The sequence below is a fragment of the Carcharodon carcharias genome, chromosome 1 (genome assembly GCF_017639515.1).
Source record: "Carcharodon carcharias isolate sCarCar2 chromosome 1, sCarCar2.pri, whole genome shotgun sequence".
Taxonomy (NCBI): Eukaryota; Metazoa; Chordata; class Chondrichthyes; order Lamniformes; family Lamnidae; genus Carcharodon; species Carcharodon carcharias.
This window is the reverse complement of record NC_054467.1, coordinates 4,327,272-4,347,165: the sequence shown is the minus strand read 5'-3', so window position 1 is coordinate 4,347,165 and position 19,894 is coordinate 4,327,272. Positions and strand designations below refer to the sequence as shown.

At 43.5% G+C, this 19,894-nt stretch overlaps 1 protein-coding gene across 5 annotated transcripts in view; it reads right to left on the bottom strand.

Annotated features, from left to right (window-relative positions):
• Window positions 1-11,480: 11,480 nt before the first annotated feature.
• Window positions 11,481-19,894, bottom strand: part of pkd2 (polycystic kidney disease 2) — a 40,902-nt gene continuing 32,488 nt past the window's right edge. For 4 of the 5 annotated variants that reach the window (XM_041192134.1, XM_041192154.1, XM_041192168.1 and 1 more), the window contains 4 exons: window positions 19,719-19,836; window positions 16,757-16,920; window positions 15,066-15,213; window positions 11,481-13,188 (listed from right to left, as the gene is read on the bottom strand). In XM_041192134.1, coding sequence (XP_041048068.1) covers window positions 12,961-13,188; window positions 15,066-15,213; window positions 16,757-16,920; window positions 19,719-19,836 — 658 coding nt within the window. In that variant the 3' untranslated portion in view covers window positions 11,481-12,960. The remainder of the gene's footprint in view (window positions 13,189-15,065; window positions 15,214-16,756; window positions 16,921-19,718; window positions 19,837-19,894) is intronic. The other variant, XM_041192144.1, reaches the window with a different exon arrangement.

Here is a 19,894-nt window from a genome sequence, read left to right as displayed (position 1 = left end):
TCTATTGATTCCCTTCAAGGAAGCTGAGCTCATTTTCTTAGACACACTAGCAATAGTCAGCACATTTTTAAAGGTCTTGCATACTACAGAAATATTTCTTGGCTGTCGTAAATGAAAAGATTAATAATGATTTCAGTATAGCATTCCTTTAAGTCACAGAAACATAGAAACTAGGAGCAGGAGTAGGCCATTCAGCCCTTCCAGTCTGCTCTACCATTCAATATGATCATGGCTGATCATCCAACTCAATAACCTGCTCCTGCTTTCTCCCCATATCCTGTGATCCCTTTCATCCCAAGAGCTATATCTAACTCCTTCTTGAAAGCATACAATGTTTTGGCCTCAGCTACTTTCTGTGGTAGTGAATTCCATAGGCTCACCACTCTCTGGGTGAAGAAATTTCTCCTCATCTCAGTCCTAAATGGTCTAACTCGTATCCTCAGACTGTGACCTCTGGTTCTGGACTCCCCCAACCATCGGGAACATCCTTCCTGCATCTACCCTGTCTGGTCCTGTTAGAATTTTATAGGTTTCTATGAGATCTCCCCTCATTCTTCTGAACTCCCGCACATATAATCCTAACCAACTCAATCTCTCCTCATATGTCAGTCCCGCCATCCCAGGAATCAGTCTGGTAAACCTTTGCTGTACTCCCTCTATAGCAAGTACATTCTTCCTCAGATAAGGAGACCAAAACTGCACACAATATTCCAAGTGTGGTCTCACCAAGGCCCTGTACAATTGCAGCAAGACATCCCTGTTCCTGTACTCGAATCCTCTGGCTATGAAAGCCAACATACCATTTGCCTTTACCGCCTGCTGCACCTGCATGCTTACCTTCAGCGACTGGTGTACAAGGACACCCAGGTCTCGTTGCACATTCCCCTCTCTCAATTTATAGCCATTCAGATAATAATCTGCCTTCCTGTTTTGCTACAAAAGTGGATAATCTCACATTTATCCACATTACATTGCAGCTCCCAAGCATTTGCCCACTTACTCAGCTTGTCCAAATCACACTGAAGCATCTCTGCATCCTCCTCACAGCTCACCCACCCACCCAGCTTTGTGTCATCTGTAAATTTGGAGACATTACATTTAGTTCCCTCATCTAAATCATTAATATATATTGTGAATAACTGGGGTCCCAGCACCGATCCCTGCGGTACCCCACTAATTACTGCCTGCCATTTGGAAAAAGACCCGTTTATTCCTACACTTTGTTTCCTGACTGCCAACCAGTTTTCTATCCATCTCAATACACTATCCCCAATCCCATGCGCTTTAATTTTACACGCTAATCTCTTATGTGGGATTTTGTCGAAAGCCTTCTGAAAGTCCAAATAAACCACATCCACCGGCTCCCCCTCATCAACTCTACTAGTTACATCCTCAAAAAATTCCAGTAGATTTGTCAAGCATCATTTCCCCTTCGTAAATCATGCTGACTCTGTCCGATTCTGCCACTGTTTTCCAAATGCTCAGCTATTAAATCTTTTATAATGGACTCTAGAATTTTCCCCACTACCGATCTCAGGCTGATTGGTCTATAATTCCGTTTTCTCTCTACCCCCCTTTTTAAATAGTGGGGTTACATTAGCTACCCCCCAAACTGTAGGAACTGTCCCAGAGTCTATATGATCTCGGAAGATGACCACCAATATATCCACTAGGGCCACTTCCTTAAGTACTCTGGGATGTAAATCATCAGGCCCTGGGGATTTATCGGCCTTCAATCCCATCAATTTCTCCAACACCATTTCCCCAACACCATTTCCTGACTAATACTGATTTCTTTCAGTTCCTCCCTCTCACTAAACCCCGTGTTCCCCAACGTTTCTGGTATGTTAATTCTAGTGGTTCAAAATTGGGTTGCTCACAGCTGGAGGACTGAACACTGTTTATTAAGTTTCGCTGATAATCCAGCTACATTAATAAAACCACATCAGGCTTCTTAAAAACATCAAGGAGTACTTTTTAGTTCCAAGAAAAAACCAAGGGCAGAATTCCACCCATGTCAGGAGGTTTCAGCGGGGAAGGGGCTGGGTGCAGGTGTGGGGCAGGGGCAATGCAGCACTCCCTCAGTACTGACCCTCCGACAATGCAGCACTCCCTCAGTACTGACCCTCTGACAGTGCAGCACACCCTCAGTACTGACCCTCTGACAGTGCAGCACTCCCTCAGTACTGATCCTTTGACAGTGCAGCACTCCCTCAGTACTGATCCTTTGACAGTGCAGCACTCCCTCAGTACTGACCCTCTGACAGTGCAGCACTCCCTCAGTACTGATCCTTTGACAGTGCAGCACTCCCTCAGTACTGACCCTCTGACAGTGCAGCACTCCCTCAGTACTGACCCTCTGACAGCGCAGCACTCCCTCAGTACTGCTTACATAGCAGCCTAGATTTTGCACTCCAGTACCTGTAGTAGGACTTAAACTAATCACATTTTGACCTTGAGTGAAGATTGCTGTCCACTAAGTGAGCTACGCTGTGGGGCATACATATTAATTCTCTTTGATTTTGAAAGGTCAACACCGAACTGAGGTCTGATGGATGTTTGGAAAAATCTGACAGGTGGGATAATAGAGACAAAAGCATTAAATATTGAAAATGCAGCTAAATGCTTTAAAGGTAGAATTAGAGAAGGGATGTACATTGATGTGTTGAATTCCCTCAGATTTTCTTGTGTTTCTGTTGTATATGGAAGCTGAGTAAATAACGATCTGAGACATCTGAGATTCTCCCAATATTGCTGACTTTTACTTGTGTGTCATCCATTTGTCGCCTTGTTTACCAGGAGGGTTGACTGCGAGTTGGTGGGTGCATTCTCTGTTTGCTATGATTAACAGACAGAAATTCATAGCCTCGTGGATCTTCCAAATGATTTTTTTAAATTCCCGATTTTATTATGGTGCCCACTGGGCACAGCCACTGCAGACCCTACCCTGGCAGTCACTAACTTGTAATTGGCAACCTAAAAATCAGCATCCAAGGCATCCAGTGTATTGGCTGCCATGTTTGTGAACAAGGCTGTGGAACACACCAACCAGGCAACATGGGTTTAGGACAACTCCGGCCATGAGAAATGACTCAATTGTGAGTTTACCATTCTGCATTACTATTTTTTATAGGTTTGAAGCGGACCTGTACCTGCAATTTCCGTATCAGTCCTCACCTTAATGATGGTCTCCTACACGTCCTGCGCTTTGGCCTTGGCTGTAGCTGCTGGAGGGAATGTAGTGGACGTTGCAACTATCATCCTGTCGCTCGTCTTTGTCCTGATGAATGTGAGTATATCACAACGACCTAGTTTGTCTTTACAAAAAGAGACCAGAAACTTTCCGAGTTATTTGGACAGAATTAAAAAAGCGGGAAAGCTTTTACAGATGTTCTGGGATTTTGGATGTTGAGTAACCCCCCTCTCCTGCTCTGCCAGTGGGAACTGTACCCTGAGGAAACTCAGATCAAAGATCCAGGACTATGGAATCCAAATTCTGACCTGACCTGTTTTCACTGGTTGGGATGTTGGATTCACATAACATTCATTTTACTTTTCCTTAGGACACTCCCATTTTTCACCCATCATCCCTAAATCCATTGACCTACATTGGTTCCTGCTCCTAGATTCCAAATTCCAAATTCCCATCCTGGTATTTAAATCCTTTCCGCTTCCTCTGACTGTGGTGTCCTGTTTATTCCCTGTCCCCACGCCCCACGTTAGCAGCTCTCTCTTCAGCTTCCTAAATCATTCCTTGACAAAGCTCCCCCACCACCCTCTCCCCATCAAGACACAGGACGGTACCATCCCATTTCCGGCAGGTCCCACCTTTTTAATAATGCGTTCACGGGAAACACTCCGGATCGCTGGCGGGCAGGCTCAGATTTTCCTGCCACGCCGTGATCTCAGTGTTCCCTCACTCCGGGCCCCATATTTAAATATACGCCAGAGCTTCCTGTCTACAGACCAGGACTGCTCCAGGCGACACATGGTCCCAAATTTAGTGACACGGCTCTGGGGTGCCTGCTGGACACAGTGGAAGGCCCTCACAATGTCCTCCACCCCCACTCTGGCCGCAGGAGCTCCACCAGAGTCACCAATCCGGCCTGGGAGGCGGTGACAGCAGCTGTCAGTGCCACCGGAGACAGAGGAGGTCAGCCGTCCAGAGCAGGAAGAGGATGAATGATCTCATCTGTTCCATCAGGGTAAGTCAACCACCTCATCACTCTCAACTCACACACTCACAAACCCATCACACACCCACACGGATCTCACACCTCAAGGGACAACATCACTAACTCTCACACACACCCTCACTTCTCCATCAGGCTCATATCCTAAAGAGCTCGTGTCCTCATCCTGTCCATGTCTCCACTCACCACACAAACATTCCCCTCAGTGCCATGTGTCCTGCTCACACTCTCTCCATCTGTTTTCATGCAGGAGAAGCTGCCTCACGACAGCAGGGAGAGGTCCCAGACCAGGGGGTGGACTGGCCCACATGAGACCCCTCACTCACTTTGAGCAGTGTGCCATCGCTCTGACTGGTGAGGGTGTGGAGTGTGCCTGTGGGGATGGTGAGGTCGGCAGTGAACACTCACGTGAGGATCCTGCACCACATCATCCCTCTCTCAACACAACTGTGAGTGCTCTCTCTCTCTCTCCTGCTTTTGACTCTGCTGCCATGCCCTCAATAACTCTACTTTGTTTCACAGGAAGCTCTGAAGTGACTGACACCCTCAGCCAGCCAGTCACTCAGCTCCATCCAGGTCCTCACTTCCAGCAAAGAGGACACCTCCTCCATTGGAGAGCTGGAAATAAGCAGCCTGGAAGACCCATCACAGCGCTTACCCACACCCTGCACCAGCGCAGAGACACACACCTCAGTGGGACCTAGATCAGGCTTGGTGGATTCACAATCTGGTGTCCGCAGCAGGAGGAGGCAGGTTTAGCCGAGCTCCCTGGCACTCGGAGGGCTGCTGGGGAAGAGGCATCTGTCAGGCCTGAGTCAGATGACGAGCCTCTGGATTCGGCCTTCCAACTCATCGTGGAGAGTCAGCAGAAGGTGAGAGAACATCACGCAGAGCTGTTGGAAGCCCTCAATAGAGTGGCACGTGAGGTAGAGGATTGTGTCCGCCTGCTCTCTGATGAAGTGGTGTATGGAGGTCTCCATGGGGAGGATGGCGGATGCCATGGAGACCCTGGTCTAGCAGAACATGGAGGTGTGTGCAGACTCACACTCCATCGCGGGAGCCATGGGTGAGTTCCTGCTGCGGCAACACATGAGGGAAACAGGGCACCTCGATGTCCCTTCAGGTGCTCCTTCCCCTCAAAGAGTCAGGCCGAGGTCCCTGGGCACCCGAAGGGATGAGGAGTGGAAGCTGCACACCCCTGGGACATCCACTCAGAGGCTGGTCTCTCCCTCTGAGTCCCCTTTGCTTATGGCCTGCTTCAACCTCGTCCTCTGTCACCACAGAGGGAGCAGCTGGCTCACAGGAAGGCAGCCAAAGCAAGCCAGGACCCTCAAGGCCTCAGCTTTCCGGAGGATGCTTACTGAAGTCATCAGAGGCAACAGGGCCAATCACTGCACAGGCCGTCTCCACCCCTGCTGCGGATGTCAGGGCAGCACCTAGAAGTGATCGGCCTAGAAAAGTTAAGAAATTCTGATCACAAGTGGTTGCACGGGTGAACACATTTTGTCACTTTATAATCTGAAAATATATTCACTTTTACTGAATAATGTGTAATGTTGTCTTTCAACTTCATTGACAGGTTTTGCAGGTTCTCCCACTGCATCCCCCACCCCCACCCCCATCTCACCCCCACTGCATGCAGCCAGACCATGAGGAATTCTGGAAGGAGAAGTGTGTGTGTGGCAGGGCCTTTCAGAGCCTCGTGCAAGCACTCTCCCCACACACACGCAGAGCCTTCCTCCATCACACTCATCTCACTGTCCCAAGCATTTTCAATGCTACCTGCTGGGGTTCTCTTTCTGATGAATCAGTGCTCCTCAATGTTGAACACCACTTGGAGGAAGCACCGAGGGGGGAGGCGAGGGTACAAATGTACTCTGGGTGGGAGACTTCAATGTCCATCACCAAGAGTGGCTCGGTAGCATCATTACCGACCGAGCCCTAAAAGAATAGCTGCTAGACTGGGTCTGTGGCAGGTGGTGAGGGAACCAACAAGAGGGAAAAACATACTGGACCTCATCCTCACCAACCTGCCTGCCGCGATGCATCTGTCCATAACAGTATCGGTAGGAATGACCACTGCACAGTGCTTATGAAGATGAAGACCCGTCATAACGTTGAGGATACCCTCCATTGTGTTGTGTGGCACTACCACCATGTGCTAAATGGGATAGATTTCGAACCGATCCAGCAACTTGAGACCATGAATCCATGAGGTGCTGTGGGCCATCAGCAGCAGAATTATATACAACCACAATCTGTAACCTCATGGCCCAGCATAACCCCCACTCAACCACTGCCAACAAGCCAGGGGATTAACTCTGGTTCAATGGAGAGTGCAGGAGGGGATGCCAGAAGCAGCATCAGCTATACGTAAAAATGAAGTGTCAACCTGGTGAAGCTACAACACAGGACTATTTGCATACCAAACAGCGTAAGAAGCAAGTGATAGATGGAGCTACGCAATTCCACAACCAGATCATATTTTTTAAAAATTCATTTATGGGATGTGGGCTTTGCTGGCTGGGTCAGCATTTATTGCCCATCCCCAGTTGCCCTTGAGAAGGTGGGGGTGAGCGGCCTTCTTGAACTGCCGGAGTCCATATGGTGTAGGTACACCCACAGTGCTGTTAGGGAGGGAGTTCCAGGATGTTGATCCAGCAACAGTGAAGGAATGGCAATACATTTCCAAGTCAGAATGGTGAGTGACTTGGAGGGGAACATCCAGGTGGTGGTGTTCCCATGTATCTGCTGCCCTTTTCCTTCTAGATGGTAGTGGTCGTGGGTTTGGAAGGTGCTGCCTAAGGAGCCTTGGTGAGTTCCTGCAGTGCATCTTGTAGGTGGTACACACTGCTGCTACTGTGCATCAGTGGTGGAGGGAGTGAATGTTTGTGGATGGGGTGCCAATCAAATTGTTTTGTCCTGGATGGTGTCAAGCTTCTTGAGTGTTATTGGAGCTGCACTCATCCAGGCATGTGGAGTATACCATCACACTCCTGACATGTGCCTTGTAGATGGTGGACAGGCTTTGGGGAGTCAGTGGGTGAGTTACTCACCACAGAATTCCTAGCCTCTGACCCGTTCTCGTAACCCCAGTATTTATATGACTTGGCCAGTTCTGTGTCTGGTCAATGGTAACTAAGCTCTGCAGTCCTGCCATATGCAGTCGTAAATGGTGATGGATAATTAAACAACTAACTGGTGGAAGAAACTCCACAAAATTCCATATCCTCAATGATGGGGTGGGGGGGGGGGGGGGGGGGTCCTGCACACCAGTACAAAGGATGAGGCTGATGCATTTGCAACCATCTTTAGCCAGGAGTCTAATCTGGTTGTGGCCTCAACTCCACATTCCCGTCCACCCTCGATAAGTTCTTAACTAACAAGGGAGTTGAAGGTTATCCATCTATCTACCTCCAACTTAAAAATATTCAATGACCCTGCCTCTACTGCTCTCTGGGAAAGAGTGTTCCAACGATTCATTACCCTCAGAAAAAAATTACTTCTCATCGCCATCCTAATGGGAAATCCCTTACTTTTAAACCGTGTCCCCTAGTTCTCGTCTCTCCCACAAGGGGAAACATCCTCTCAGTATCCACCCTGTCAAGTCCCCTCAGGATCTTGTGTTTCAATAAGGTCACACCTCATTCTTCTAAACTCTAATGGATACAGGCCCAACCTGTCCAACCTCTCCTCATAAGATAACATCCCACATCCCATTCAACTTAGTTGTCTGTGTGGCCAACACAATCAAATATAAAATGTCTTTTATTAGTTGATATCCACTTTGTCCTTAGGCACTTAAGTTATTGTGGGAACATTATTGATGTATGACATCATAAGAAAACTTAATTGCCATATCAATCTCTCCTGTAATACATTCATGACATTTAGAAGCTGAATAAAGTAAGCACTTGCTGGAAGTTAGTGCATTGAAAAGTTAGTGCATTGAATATTAAAATCCCACTGGCATAGCTAAAGCAGACTGTATGCTGCAGATGCACTGCAAGAACTCACCAAGGCTCCTTAGCACCTTCTAAACCCATAGGCACTACCATCTAGAAGGACAAGGGCAGCAGGCACATGGGAACACCACCACGTGGAAATTCCCCTCCAAGCCACTCAACATCCTGACTTGGAAATATATCGCCGTTCCTTCACTGTCGCTGGGTCAAAATCCGGGAACTCCCTCCTTTAACAGCACTGTGGGTGTACCTACACCACAGGGACTGCAGAAGTTCAGGAAGGTAGCTCACCACCACCACCTTCTCAAGGGCAACTAAGGATAGGCAATAAATGCTGGCCCAGCCAGCAAAGCCCACATCCTGTGAACGAATATAAATAAAGACTGTGTGCTGAGTGACAAGGCACTGTAGTTTTGTTTATTCAGCATGGGATATGGGTGTTGCCTGCAATGCCAGCTTTTACTGCCCATCTCCAATTGTCCGAGGTTTTGGTGAGCTACCTTCTTGACCAGTTTTAGGCCATTTCAGGGGGCAGTTAAGAGTTCACCACATTACTGTGCATCCGGAGTCACATACAGGCCAGACCGGACAAGGCTGGCAGATTTCCTTCCCTAAAGGACAATGGTGAACCAGATGGGTTTTTACAACAATCTAATAGTTACACGGTCACCATTACTGACACTACCTTCTTATTCCGGATTTCATTAACCAAATTAAAAATCCCCCAAAAGGCAGGGTGGGATTTGAATTTATCTTCCCAGCTCCTAAATCCAGGCCCCTGGTTTATGAGCCCAGTAACATAACCATGATGCTATCATTTCCAGTATTCAGTGGCTGTTTGCAATGAATAAAGTAATGTCATTCTGTGCTGTGAATCCTAGTCCTGGCTCCTACTGTAACTTGTAATCATTGGTTTGATTTAACAGGATCTCATGGTTAATGAATTTGTCGGCCTGAACTTTTCTTATAACGTGTCAAATACAGGGAAAGGCTGTCACTGCTCAAATCCTATCCCAATTAAGATCTTGTAAGTATTAATTATAATTGATCAGTGCTAGCCACAGCTCTGAACTGCATTTTATAAAAAGGATGGAGAAGAACAGGGAAGGTGCAAAAGAAAGGTTTACTAGAATGATACCAGGACTGAGACATTTATTGTGTCCAGGAAGATTGAACAGGCTGGCCTCGTTCCCTCAGGGGAAGAGAAGGCCCTGAACAATATCTCGAGAATTTAATCCTGATGCATATCATGTTATTGACACTATTTGACTTAATTGTCTGTGTGACCAGCACTGAATCTAATATTAACGATAGACGTCATTCGGAATACAAAGAGGATTCAATAAGATAGGCAAATGTTTCAGAACTCGGGCCAGAAATAAGATAGGCATCAACAAATCCAGTGGGAATTCAAGAGAAATATCTTCACCCAGAGTGTGGTCAGAATGTGGAACTTGCAACCACAGGGAGTTGAATAGTACAGATACATTTAAGGGGAAGCTGGATAAACACAAGGGAGTAAGCAATAGGATATGCTGATAGGATGAGATAGAGGGGTGGAGTGAGGCTTGTGAAGAGTAGAAACAGCCCATATGCCAATAGGCCAATTTGTGCTGTAAATGCTGCTAGATGTAAAATTCTTTTGTTTAATGCCCTTTGATTCTTTTCTTTTTTCATTACAGATGTACAGGAGTTCAGCACCTTGAGGACATGGGCATTGGCACAATCCCATGGGATCTGTGGCAGAATCATCTGGGACTAAGTGTTCTATTTTCTTCCTAAGCACTGCATACTTGAAACTCTTCTGTATGAAGAAGCTTTCATGAGCTGTATGTTGAAAACTACCTTTCCTTCTATAGTTCAACAGTGTGACAGACATGATCCACTTGATGATGTTTGGAGGTGGGGCAGGGGAGGGAGAGGAATTAAAATCAGGGGCTCAATGCTGGGTTTCTTTGAAAGGTTTCTCTGAGATAGTCTAAAAGGCTGTGTACGTATTCATTCAAGCTATCAAAATTCCACAGGAGTGGCAAACAGAAATTTGCTTCATCATCTTAAAATGATTTACTTGTACATTAATAAATACGTTTATTTTGGCCATAACTTTGTGCGGTTTTGACGAGAGCCACCTTTATAAACAAAGGTTCTAACTTCCCTAATTACTTGCTGTACCTATATACTAACCTTCTGTGATTCATGCACTAAAACACCCAGGTCCCTGAATCTTAACTCTGCAATCTCTCACCATTTAGATAATATGCTTATTTTTTAATCTTTCTGCCAAAATAGACAATTTCACATGTTATACTCCATTTGCCATCTATGTCCCTTTGCAGCCTCCTTATGTCTTCACAATTTACTTTTCTACCCATCTTTGTGTCATCAGCAAATTTAGCAACCATACCCCCGGTCCCTTCATCCAAGTCATTTATATAAATTGTAAAAAGTTGAGGCCCCAGCACTGATCCCTGGGGCACACCACTCATTTATGCCGACTCTCTGCTTCCTGTTAGCTAGCCAATCATTAACCAGACTAGAGTAGATGATATGGGCCTCAGGCAAAGAGAGAGGCAGAGAGATAAAACACAACCAGCCATAACCAAGGGATTGAAGACCATCTCTCAGCCACTGCCTGCCGGGATTTTAAACAAAAATAAACATGGCAAGTTCTCATTGAGTCTACATAAGGAAACAATAGATGAAATATTTAAGCTGAATTTGCTAATCTACATGGCTATAAATCATTAAAAGTCATTAATTACAAGGAGGCAATATATGCTACCAATAGAAATTTACCCGGCAACACTAAATGTCTTATGTCTAAATGACTGTCTTTTAACATTTAGAAATTTACCTGCAACACACACCAGGCGCTTGGATTTCTGAGAACACCCAGCCTGTAGCTCAAGAGAAAACCTACATCATGTGTCCTAATTTAGCACCAACATGTTAAATGTCATACTTAGTATGTCACATCAGCAAAATATCCAATACATTTAGCTGGTTAAACATTGGCTCAGAAATGGACAGGTTGGAATCTTTCAATCACAAACCAGCAGATGGTTAGAAAAATTTCCAAAGCACCAACTTACTTAAGATCTAAACAAACAAATGGCTACTGAGTTGCTGCCTCAAAGCAAAAAAACTGAAAATTTGTGCCGGTAAGAACATCATTACAGATTTTATTTAAAATAAGGGCAACCTCAGGAAACAGTTTCATTGGTACATGACATTCTTTGGCTATAATACTTCAGAAAATTTATTCCTGCTTCATACCCTCTTTAAATTGGTTGTGAGAAAAACACAGAAAAACCATTAATTCTGCAGAAAATGATATTCTTTATTAAGTAAAGTGCTTGAATACAACAGGCCTGTGACCTTTAAGATCCACACAAAGGAAGACTTGCAATCTATCAAAAGTTGTGCCTCTACCACAGTTCTAAAAGCTAAATGAGTAGTTTCATTACACATGAAGAGATAATTAAATTGAAGCTGAATATTTGATGAGATTATAAAACATAGGAAATATAAAAACCCAATTTCTACAAAACTACACACTTTATGCATTGGCACGCACAGCGTCAAGACACAACATGGATACCCCATGAAATTATGCACTTCAAAATGAAGTTTGTTAAAAGTTCCTACACATCACATATTATAGGCTTTACTTGGTTCATGAAAATTGTGTGATGCATTAATAGGTACAAGTAAATTCTTAACAAAAACAGAATTACCTGGAAAAACTCAGCAGGTCTGGAAGTTCTGTGGAAGGGTCATGAGGACTCGAAACGTCAACTCTTTTCTTCTCCACTGATGCTGCCAGACCTGCTGAGTTTTTCCAGGTAATTCTGTTTTTGTTTTGGATTTCCAGCATCCGCAGTTTTTTGTTTTTATCTACAAGTAAATTCTGGTTCAACATCATGTAATGTCAAAAACCTAGGCTATTCAGGAAAACGTATACAATAGGTAAAAAGATATTCTTACAAGATTTTCATTTGGCAAATGCACTTTCCTTCCCTATTTGAAAATGTAACCATTTAAATACAATTTATTTTTTTTGAAAAACAGAGTTAGATGCGTTTGGTTCTCTGCACAGGCTACTTGGAAATTCTTTGCTCTTAATCTGATGAAGTAAACATTTGTGTTCAATGGATATTCCAAAAAAAGTTTCCAAATAATTTTTTTTAAGCATTCACTCATGTAACATGTTTACTTGGACTGCTTACATACAATTCCTGCCATCCAAGAAACTGGGAGATGAAGGATCTTATTGTACATTTGAGATGTGATAAAGGCACTAAAAAGAAAGTCCCTCAGAGACTTGTTTACAACCTAGGCTCAATATGAACAGTTTTAAAACTTTTCCTTGGTGATTCAATCTTGTATGAAAGTTGTAAGTTCACAAGTTTGTACGAAATAGTTTTGGCCAATTAATCTTTTAGTTACAGGCAAATTACAGTTTCCAATTTAAGTTTTGCCAGAAACATTGTTAAGAGAGGCCTTATTAAAATACTCTGATGCTTCCAAAGCTGAAACATTCTTTGAATTCCTTGGTGAAATGTGCATTAAACAGTCAATTCCTTCATTCCATACAAATAAGAGAGTTTACTAAAATGCACGTTTGCATGTTTTGTAATTCATCCCAAAGTGTGCGCAATCATTCAAGCTCTGCGGATCAAGGCACATCTGGGTGAAAAAGATTTGAAATAAAGTAAAAATGCTGATGAGCTGTCAAGCCGCCATGACAACGGACATTTATGGATATATGTGAAGGATCTACTGCCTATGGCATTAATAGACTAAACGTGACTACCTCCTAGCCCCCCAGCTTCCAGGCCATCAGTAGACTGAGACGAGGATGGGCGGGAGCTGCGGGACCGAGATCTGCCATTTATTCCCAGAGGCGTTCCGAGGTGCTGACTGAGCTGTGACACCGTCTCATCGGACTCCCAGCGTTCCAGCTCCTCTCGCACCAAACGCTCCATTTGCTCTCGGTGAATGTCATTGTCACGACCCAGTCGCTCATCCTGTGGGAAAAGTGGATATTTCCTTATTTTCATATAGCGTCTTGTTACAGAACAGACGTTCTTAGTGTCAGCACCCCAGCAGGTAAAAAAAAAAAATCAACATTGTTATCTAGGTTCCATTTCTTACCTCCTGTGTTTGCTAGACACATTATTTAGGTGTGAAAACTGTAATTTGGTGATCCACTCACCAGGTGTAAGTAGACTGTTTAGAGTTGATTGTATTAATTCAACTCCTTTACATTATCTTTTTTTTAAACTTTTTAAATGACATTTTCTGAACATAGGCACATTGGAACAGAAGGAGACCATTCAGTCCCTCATGTCTGTTTGATTGTGGCTCTTCTGTGTCTAACCACCTTGGTTCCATAACCCTTGTCGAACAAAAATCTATCCCCGTTCTGGAATTTTCAACTGACCTCCTACCACAACAGCTTTTTAGGGAAGAGAGTCTCAGATTTCCACGAGTGTTTGTGTGAAGTGCACCGCTGAACAGCCTTTATCTAACTTTAAGGTTACACCTCCTTCTTCTGGACTCCTCCAGCAGAGGAGATTTTTTTTCTTTTATCTACTCTATCAAAACACTCTTTGTTGAAACATCAAACCATTCAATAAAAATTCCAAAAAACAAATCAACTGCCAACAAAAACAAAGCATTCACTAGGCCATTTACACTCTGACCACAGCTGCACAAACCAAATTCCACAGGGAAACTTGGCTTACGGACCATACCCTCTTTGTATTCTGATAACGAGAAGATGATGCACAGATCTCAGCAGCAAAAAGGTCCAGTAACACTTTAGGGTCTTTAAAAATTAAAAATCTTATTAACAAAAATAAACTACTAAGCACACAAGATTACAGTTACACAATGAAGGTTAGTCTTACAAAACATTCCCCCCCAAAACTCTGCTTTGTCAAACCCGCAAGTAAACACCTTCCAGGCAACACTCACTCCCTTATAGATGTTTAAATATGAAAAATCCAGTAACATTACACAAGCCAACTGCTTTAATAAAGGTGTACCACATGACCTTTACCCTCTTCCCCTTTGCAGTGGAATCCACTTCAGAATAAAACTGCTTGCTGCAGCCCAAGGCTTCTCAACAGCTAAAAATCGGCTATCCACATACCTTTTCCCCCTTTCATCTCATTCCCATTGTTCTCACATCCCTTTGAAACTCAAATCCTTCCAAATATAAGATCTTTCATGTTTCTATCTTGCCCTTACTTTTGGGCAATAAAAATATAATATCCCCACAGCTATTTATTTACCTATGGTTTCCTGCAAGATGCAAACATTCTCCTTGGTAACTCTGACTCCCCCTTGAAATTCTAACAACCTCTCATCTTATGTAAAAATGCAATTGTTAGATCCAACCTTAAACTGTGCCTCAACTTAATACCTCTACCCTTTTCATGTTTCCAAAGCCCCAGACAACCTGACTCCTAGCAAACTCTTGCCCAGCTTCATTAAACCACACACCCCCATTCTTTACAGAATAATACAATATACCCCAAAATGTTAAAAAAAACATCCACGCTCACATTTGCATTGTTCAATTTTAAATACTTAAAATTGTTTATTTTGGGGCTGGCTTAGTGAATTGAAAAATCCTGTTACTGTCACTGTCGCTGGGTCTAAATCCTGCAACTCCCTCCCTAACAGCACTGTGGGTGCACCTACACCACAGGGACTGCAGCGGTTCAAGGAGGCAGCTCACCACCACCTTCTCAAGGGCAATTAGGGATGGGCAATAAATGCTGACCCAGGCAGCGACGCCCACATCCCATGAATGAATAAAAAAAAAGTGACTTCAAAACTAAACTGTTAACAGTAAAGAAATCTCCTTATCCACCCAATAATTAGATAGGCTGACCTCCGTGACACCTTCCAGCAATCTGCCCAGCACATCTCTTCTTTTCAGCTTGGCTCTCTCCATGGCCTCCAGTTTAACAATGACTGCATCGATTTTTGACACTATGCTCCCAATGGAATGCTCCATACGATCCACACGCCTCACCAGCCTGAGCATCAAAGAATCAAATCATTAGTTTTAAACCAGATTTCTATCCAATGGCCAGTTTATTTATCATACCAGGTGCTTGACATAGCCTCTTTATCAAACAGAAGAATCTACAGCACAGAAACAGCCTTTTAACCTAACAGCCATTATTAATGCTCCACATGAACCTCTTCCCACCCCCACTTCATGTCCCCACCAGCATTTCCTTCTAATCCTTTCTGCCTTGTATTCTTTCCCATTAAATACATTTATTATTCCCAAACTGATTAAATAACTAGATTAAACATTCTGGACATGGATTTTAAAACATTTAACTTAAGAACACATTTTAGGATTTAAACAGCAATTTCTACAATGTTTTTACTGAATTTCTTCTAAAATTGAGCGTGGTCTCTCACCAAATGGAAACTCTTTAACACCCTGGCTGCTCCATAGGTGAGCGTGTAAGGTTAGAAACCTGCCTTTGTTGAACCAGCTGATCCATGCTGTAATCACAAACTGGCATCTGTTTTCAGACAAAGGAGGCACATACACATCAGCCAAGGCCCCCACTCCTAATTAGCAACTACTAACCCTGGCAGTAACTCCGCAGGCTGAGGATAATGGGTGAGAACATCACCATGCTGGGCTCCGACACCTCCCAGTCAGCAGGCTTAGAGCACTCACTGTCCACGATCACATACAAAGAATACCTACTTAGGTGAGGTACTGAAGGAAGCTGACACATGTGAAACTGTGCCCAGCAGAAATCATAGAATCACAGAGCAGAGGAGGAGGCCATTTGCCCATCATGCCTATGCTGGCTCTTTCAATGAGCTATCAAATTAATTCCACTTCCCTACTCTTTGCCCATGGCCCTGCAAAATTTTCTTCAAGTATTTATCCAATTCTCTTTTGAAAGGTATTATTGGATCTGCCTCCACTGTGCTTTTAGACAGTGGATTCCCGATCATAACTTGTGTAAAAATTTCCTCATGTCATCTCTGGTTTTTTTTTGACAATCACTAAATCAGTATCTTCTGGTCACTGTCCCTTCTGCCACTGGAAGGGGTTTCCTATTTATTCTATCAAAGGCATTCGTGATTTTGAGCACCTCTATCAGATCTTCTATTAACTTCTCTGCCCCAAGAACAATCCCAGCTTCTCCAGTCTCTCCACATAACTAATGTCCTTCATCTCCTGGTACCATTCAATGAATCTTCTCTGCACCCTCTTCGAGGTCTTGACATCCTACCCAAAATGTACTGCCTAGAATTGAGCACTTTACTCCAAATTAGGTTTAACCAACCTGAATCCCCTTTAAATTGTACTATTTAGTTACTGCCTCTCCTCATTCTCCCAATCAGATTGCATCACTCCGCTGCATGAGCTTTCATCTAGTCATTCCATCAGTCTGTGACCTCCTGAAATCTTGTTATTATTCACCTCAACGTTTACTACATTTCAAAGTTTTATATCATCTGTAAACTTGGACATTATCCTCTGGATGTGAGTCGTTACCTTCTCGGGAGTGAATGAAATGAAGCTCTAATCTAAATACTTACACTTGAAACTCCTCATAGGATACCCCACTGGAGCTGCTGCCTCTCCTCCTTGAACTGTGACCACTGTCTTCTTCATCTTCCTCCTCAGAATCATCCATACTCCGTGGGAAGCTTCGGCCACTAGTTGACCGAGGTAATGAGCTCCTATCCAAGTCCAAATCATCCTTTAAAACAAAATCCTTATTTAGGGGATGAATTCGCATTGATCACTCCTACTCCGACGGAACTGGAATCATATGGAACTGGAATCATACAAACGTATAAACTTTACACACACACACGCTTAACAAAACAAGTGACAGAATATTGCGCTTGGTATGCGGGCATGTGCCCGATATGCCTGAGCGTAAAATGACGCGCGATGTCAGGCAAGCATCCTAACGTCATTGTGCAGTCTTGCGATATTTTGTGGGGCTAACACGTGCCGGAGTCAGCTGTGCACTCACAATTAAGGAGCCTATTAAGGCTTTTAAGAGCTAATTAAATTCAAATTTACGCTACCCGTCCAAACAAACAATTGGTGGACAGGCAAAAAGGCCAAGTGGCCTTTACATTTCTTTTAGGAAACCTCATCCATGGGTAGGAAGAGGTTTCCTAAAGCAAATAAACATCAAATAAAAGTTTTATTTTTGAATTAAAAACACATCCCAGCTCATGTTACAGAGTCAGAGGGAACATGTTTTATAACAATTTTATTTCCTTTATTATTTTTTTAAAACAGCGCTTCATCTCCGAGGCAGCTCCGTACCTCAGGGAGATTGAAGCACTCTTTCGCACGCATGCGCGAAGATCACACTAGGCCCACTCACCCCCCCACCCCGAGCACTGCTGCTTGCACTCCACGCTGGCCAGGCCTTAACTGGCCACCTGTGTGAAATTGCGGTGCGGAGTCGATTGTGGGTGGCGGTCAGCTTCCCAACCCGACCCCGCCGAGCACCCTGGACAAGGGCAAATGCTGCCCATGGAGCATAAACTTCATTACTTTCTTGAATTTTACACTAGTTTGTAAGTTGATGTAGTGCAGCACTCAACTTACACATGTAAATAAGTGACCATTTCACATTTCAATAGATTACTTTAAAAACATCACATTGCTGTGTTATTTCACGAGATACTTTCTCAGCTTCAACATCACTAGTCACTCTCACAAGTGGACCTCATTCTCTTCAGGATCTGGGGTTCAGTATTTCCTACCTGATGTCCAGGTAAATGACAGCATAACCCAGGGATTGCTAGAGAACCCTTATTCGATACACTGTCTACTAGAATTTGTCAAATGAATTCCCCTTTACACAAGATAGATGAAAATGATTAATATAAAGTTTAACATAGTGAGCTACAGCAGATGATGGTATAGTGGTAATGTCACTGGACTCGTGGACCAGCTAATGTCCTGGGGACATGGGTTCAAATCCCACAACGGCAACTAGTGGAATTTAAATTCAGTTAATAAACTTGGAGTTGAAAACCAGTAATGGTGATCATTAAACAATCGGTTGCCTTAAAAACCCATCTGGGTCACTAATGTCCTTTAGGGAAGGAAATCTGCCATCCTTACCTGGTCTGGCCTACATGCGACTCCAGACCCACTGCAATGTGGTTGAAGTTCAAGGGCAATTAGGGATGGGCAACAATTGCTGGCCTTGCCAGTGATGCTTACATTCCATGAAAGAAAAAATAAATTTCCCTACACTCCTTGACATATAAAGCAAAACTATCGTAGACGGCTAGTTCGTTGGGTATATTCAAGGCGAAGATAGGCAGATTTTTGGTCAGTAAGGGAAACAAGGTTTATGGGGAAAAGTTGAGGATTATCAGATCAGCCATGGTCTCATTGAATGGCGGAGCAGAGTTGATGGGTCGAATGGCCTACTTCTGCTCCTATCTTATGGTCTTTATGCTTTCTCTCTAAACAGATTTTAAACACAGGTGTACGCATATTGTAAGCTTTCACTAGCTTAAATTTGCCACAGGAACAATGGGACAAATGACTTCTTGTTGGCCTGTGTCATTCTTTGGTTCTCCTGGCTAAGTTGCCTCCAGCCTTTCAGCTGGTGGTTCGAGTTTCAATCATTGAATGTCATGACTGAAGACTGCCTGTTGAATGCCAAAAGGATCCTTCAAGATGGAGGCTCTGTCCACCGAGTTGTTAACTGCACAGGGCTCTAATAATTCAAGGATCCTGCTGAAGCTTATCCTTTAATTATGACCTTACAATGTGTGACTAGGGAAATTTCATAATTTGTCCATGTACCACAGGAGGGAAAATGAATGGAATATGGCAAACAGCATCTGGCAGCACCAAGAACAATGTGGGCAATCTTTGATAATAGGACAAAATGTTTGGGACTGTAAATAACAATTAACCAAACACCTCAGGCCATCATTGTGCAGGTCAAAACAAACTTATAGCTGAAGGGGTTATTTCCTAGACAGCTCACCTGTTGAATAGATACACTTTCTGTTGATGTGATATTACTTATGTACATAATATCTGCTCAAAAATTCAGTACAAAGTTCCATTTTGCCACCATCTTTACATTGCTTAATCAGTATTTCTTATGCTAACCTCATTCTGTTACCTAACTAGCCATAACTGGAAAAACAATTCACTGAATGAGCATTTAGGGGTACAACAAGATAGGATATAAATTCTTTAATTGTGACTGATTAATTAGATTCCAAGCCTCCACTTACAGCAGCATTAAGAAAACTACCAGAAGATTTCATTTCCATGATATTGGTTAACATTCAAAATAAAAATTAGTCAATGGAGACTGTGTTTATACTACCAATACTATGTGATACTTCATTAATCCATCATCTGGATGAGATTCAACCAACCACACACATTTACAAAGAACTTACATTTATTAGCACCGTAGACCGATTAACAAATTAATGAATTGTACAAAGCACTCCGCAACTTACATAAACAAAACCAATCTGATCACTAACTCACCCGCTCTTTCTCCAAGTCATCCCTCATCTGCTGACGTTCATGTTCTGTTAGTTCCTGATCTCCATCCTGATCATATTTGGCAAAGATTGCTTCTATCTCCGCATCAGTATGACCCTTCCTACAGAGTGAGCAACGTGTATTGGTTTTTTTTTTAAATTAACTTATACCGACATGAA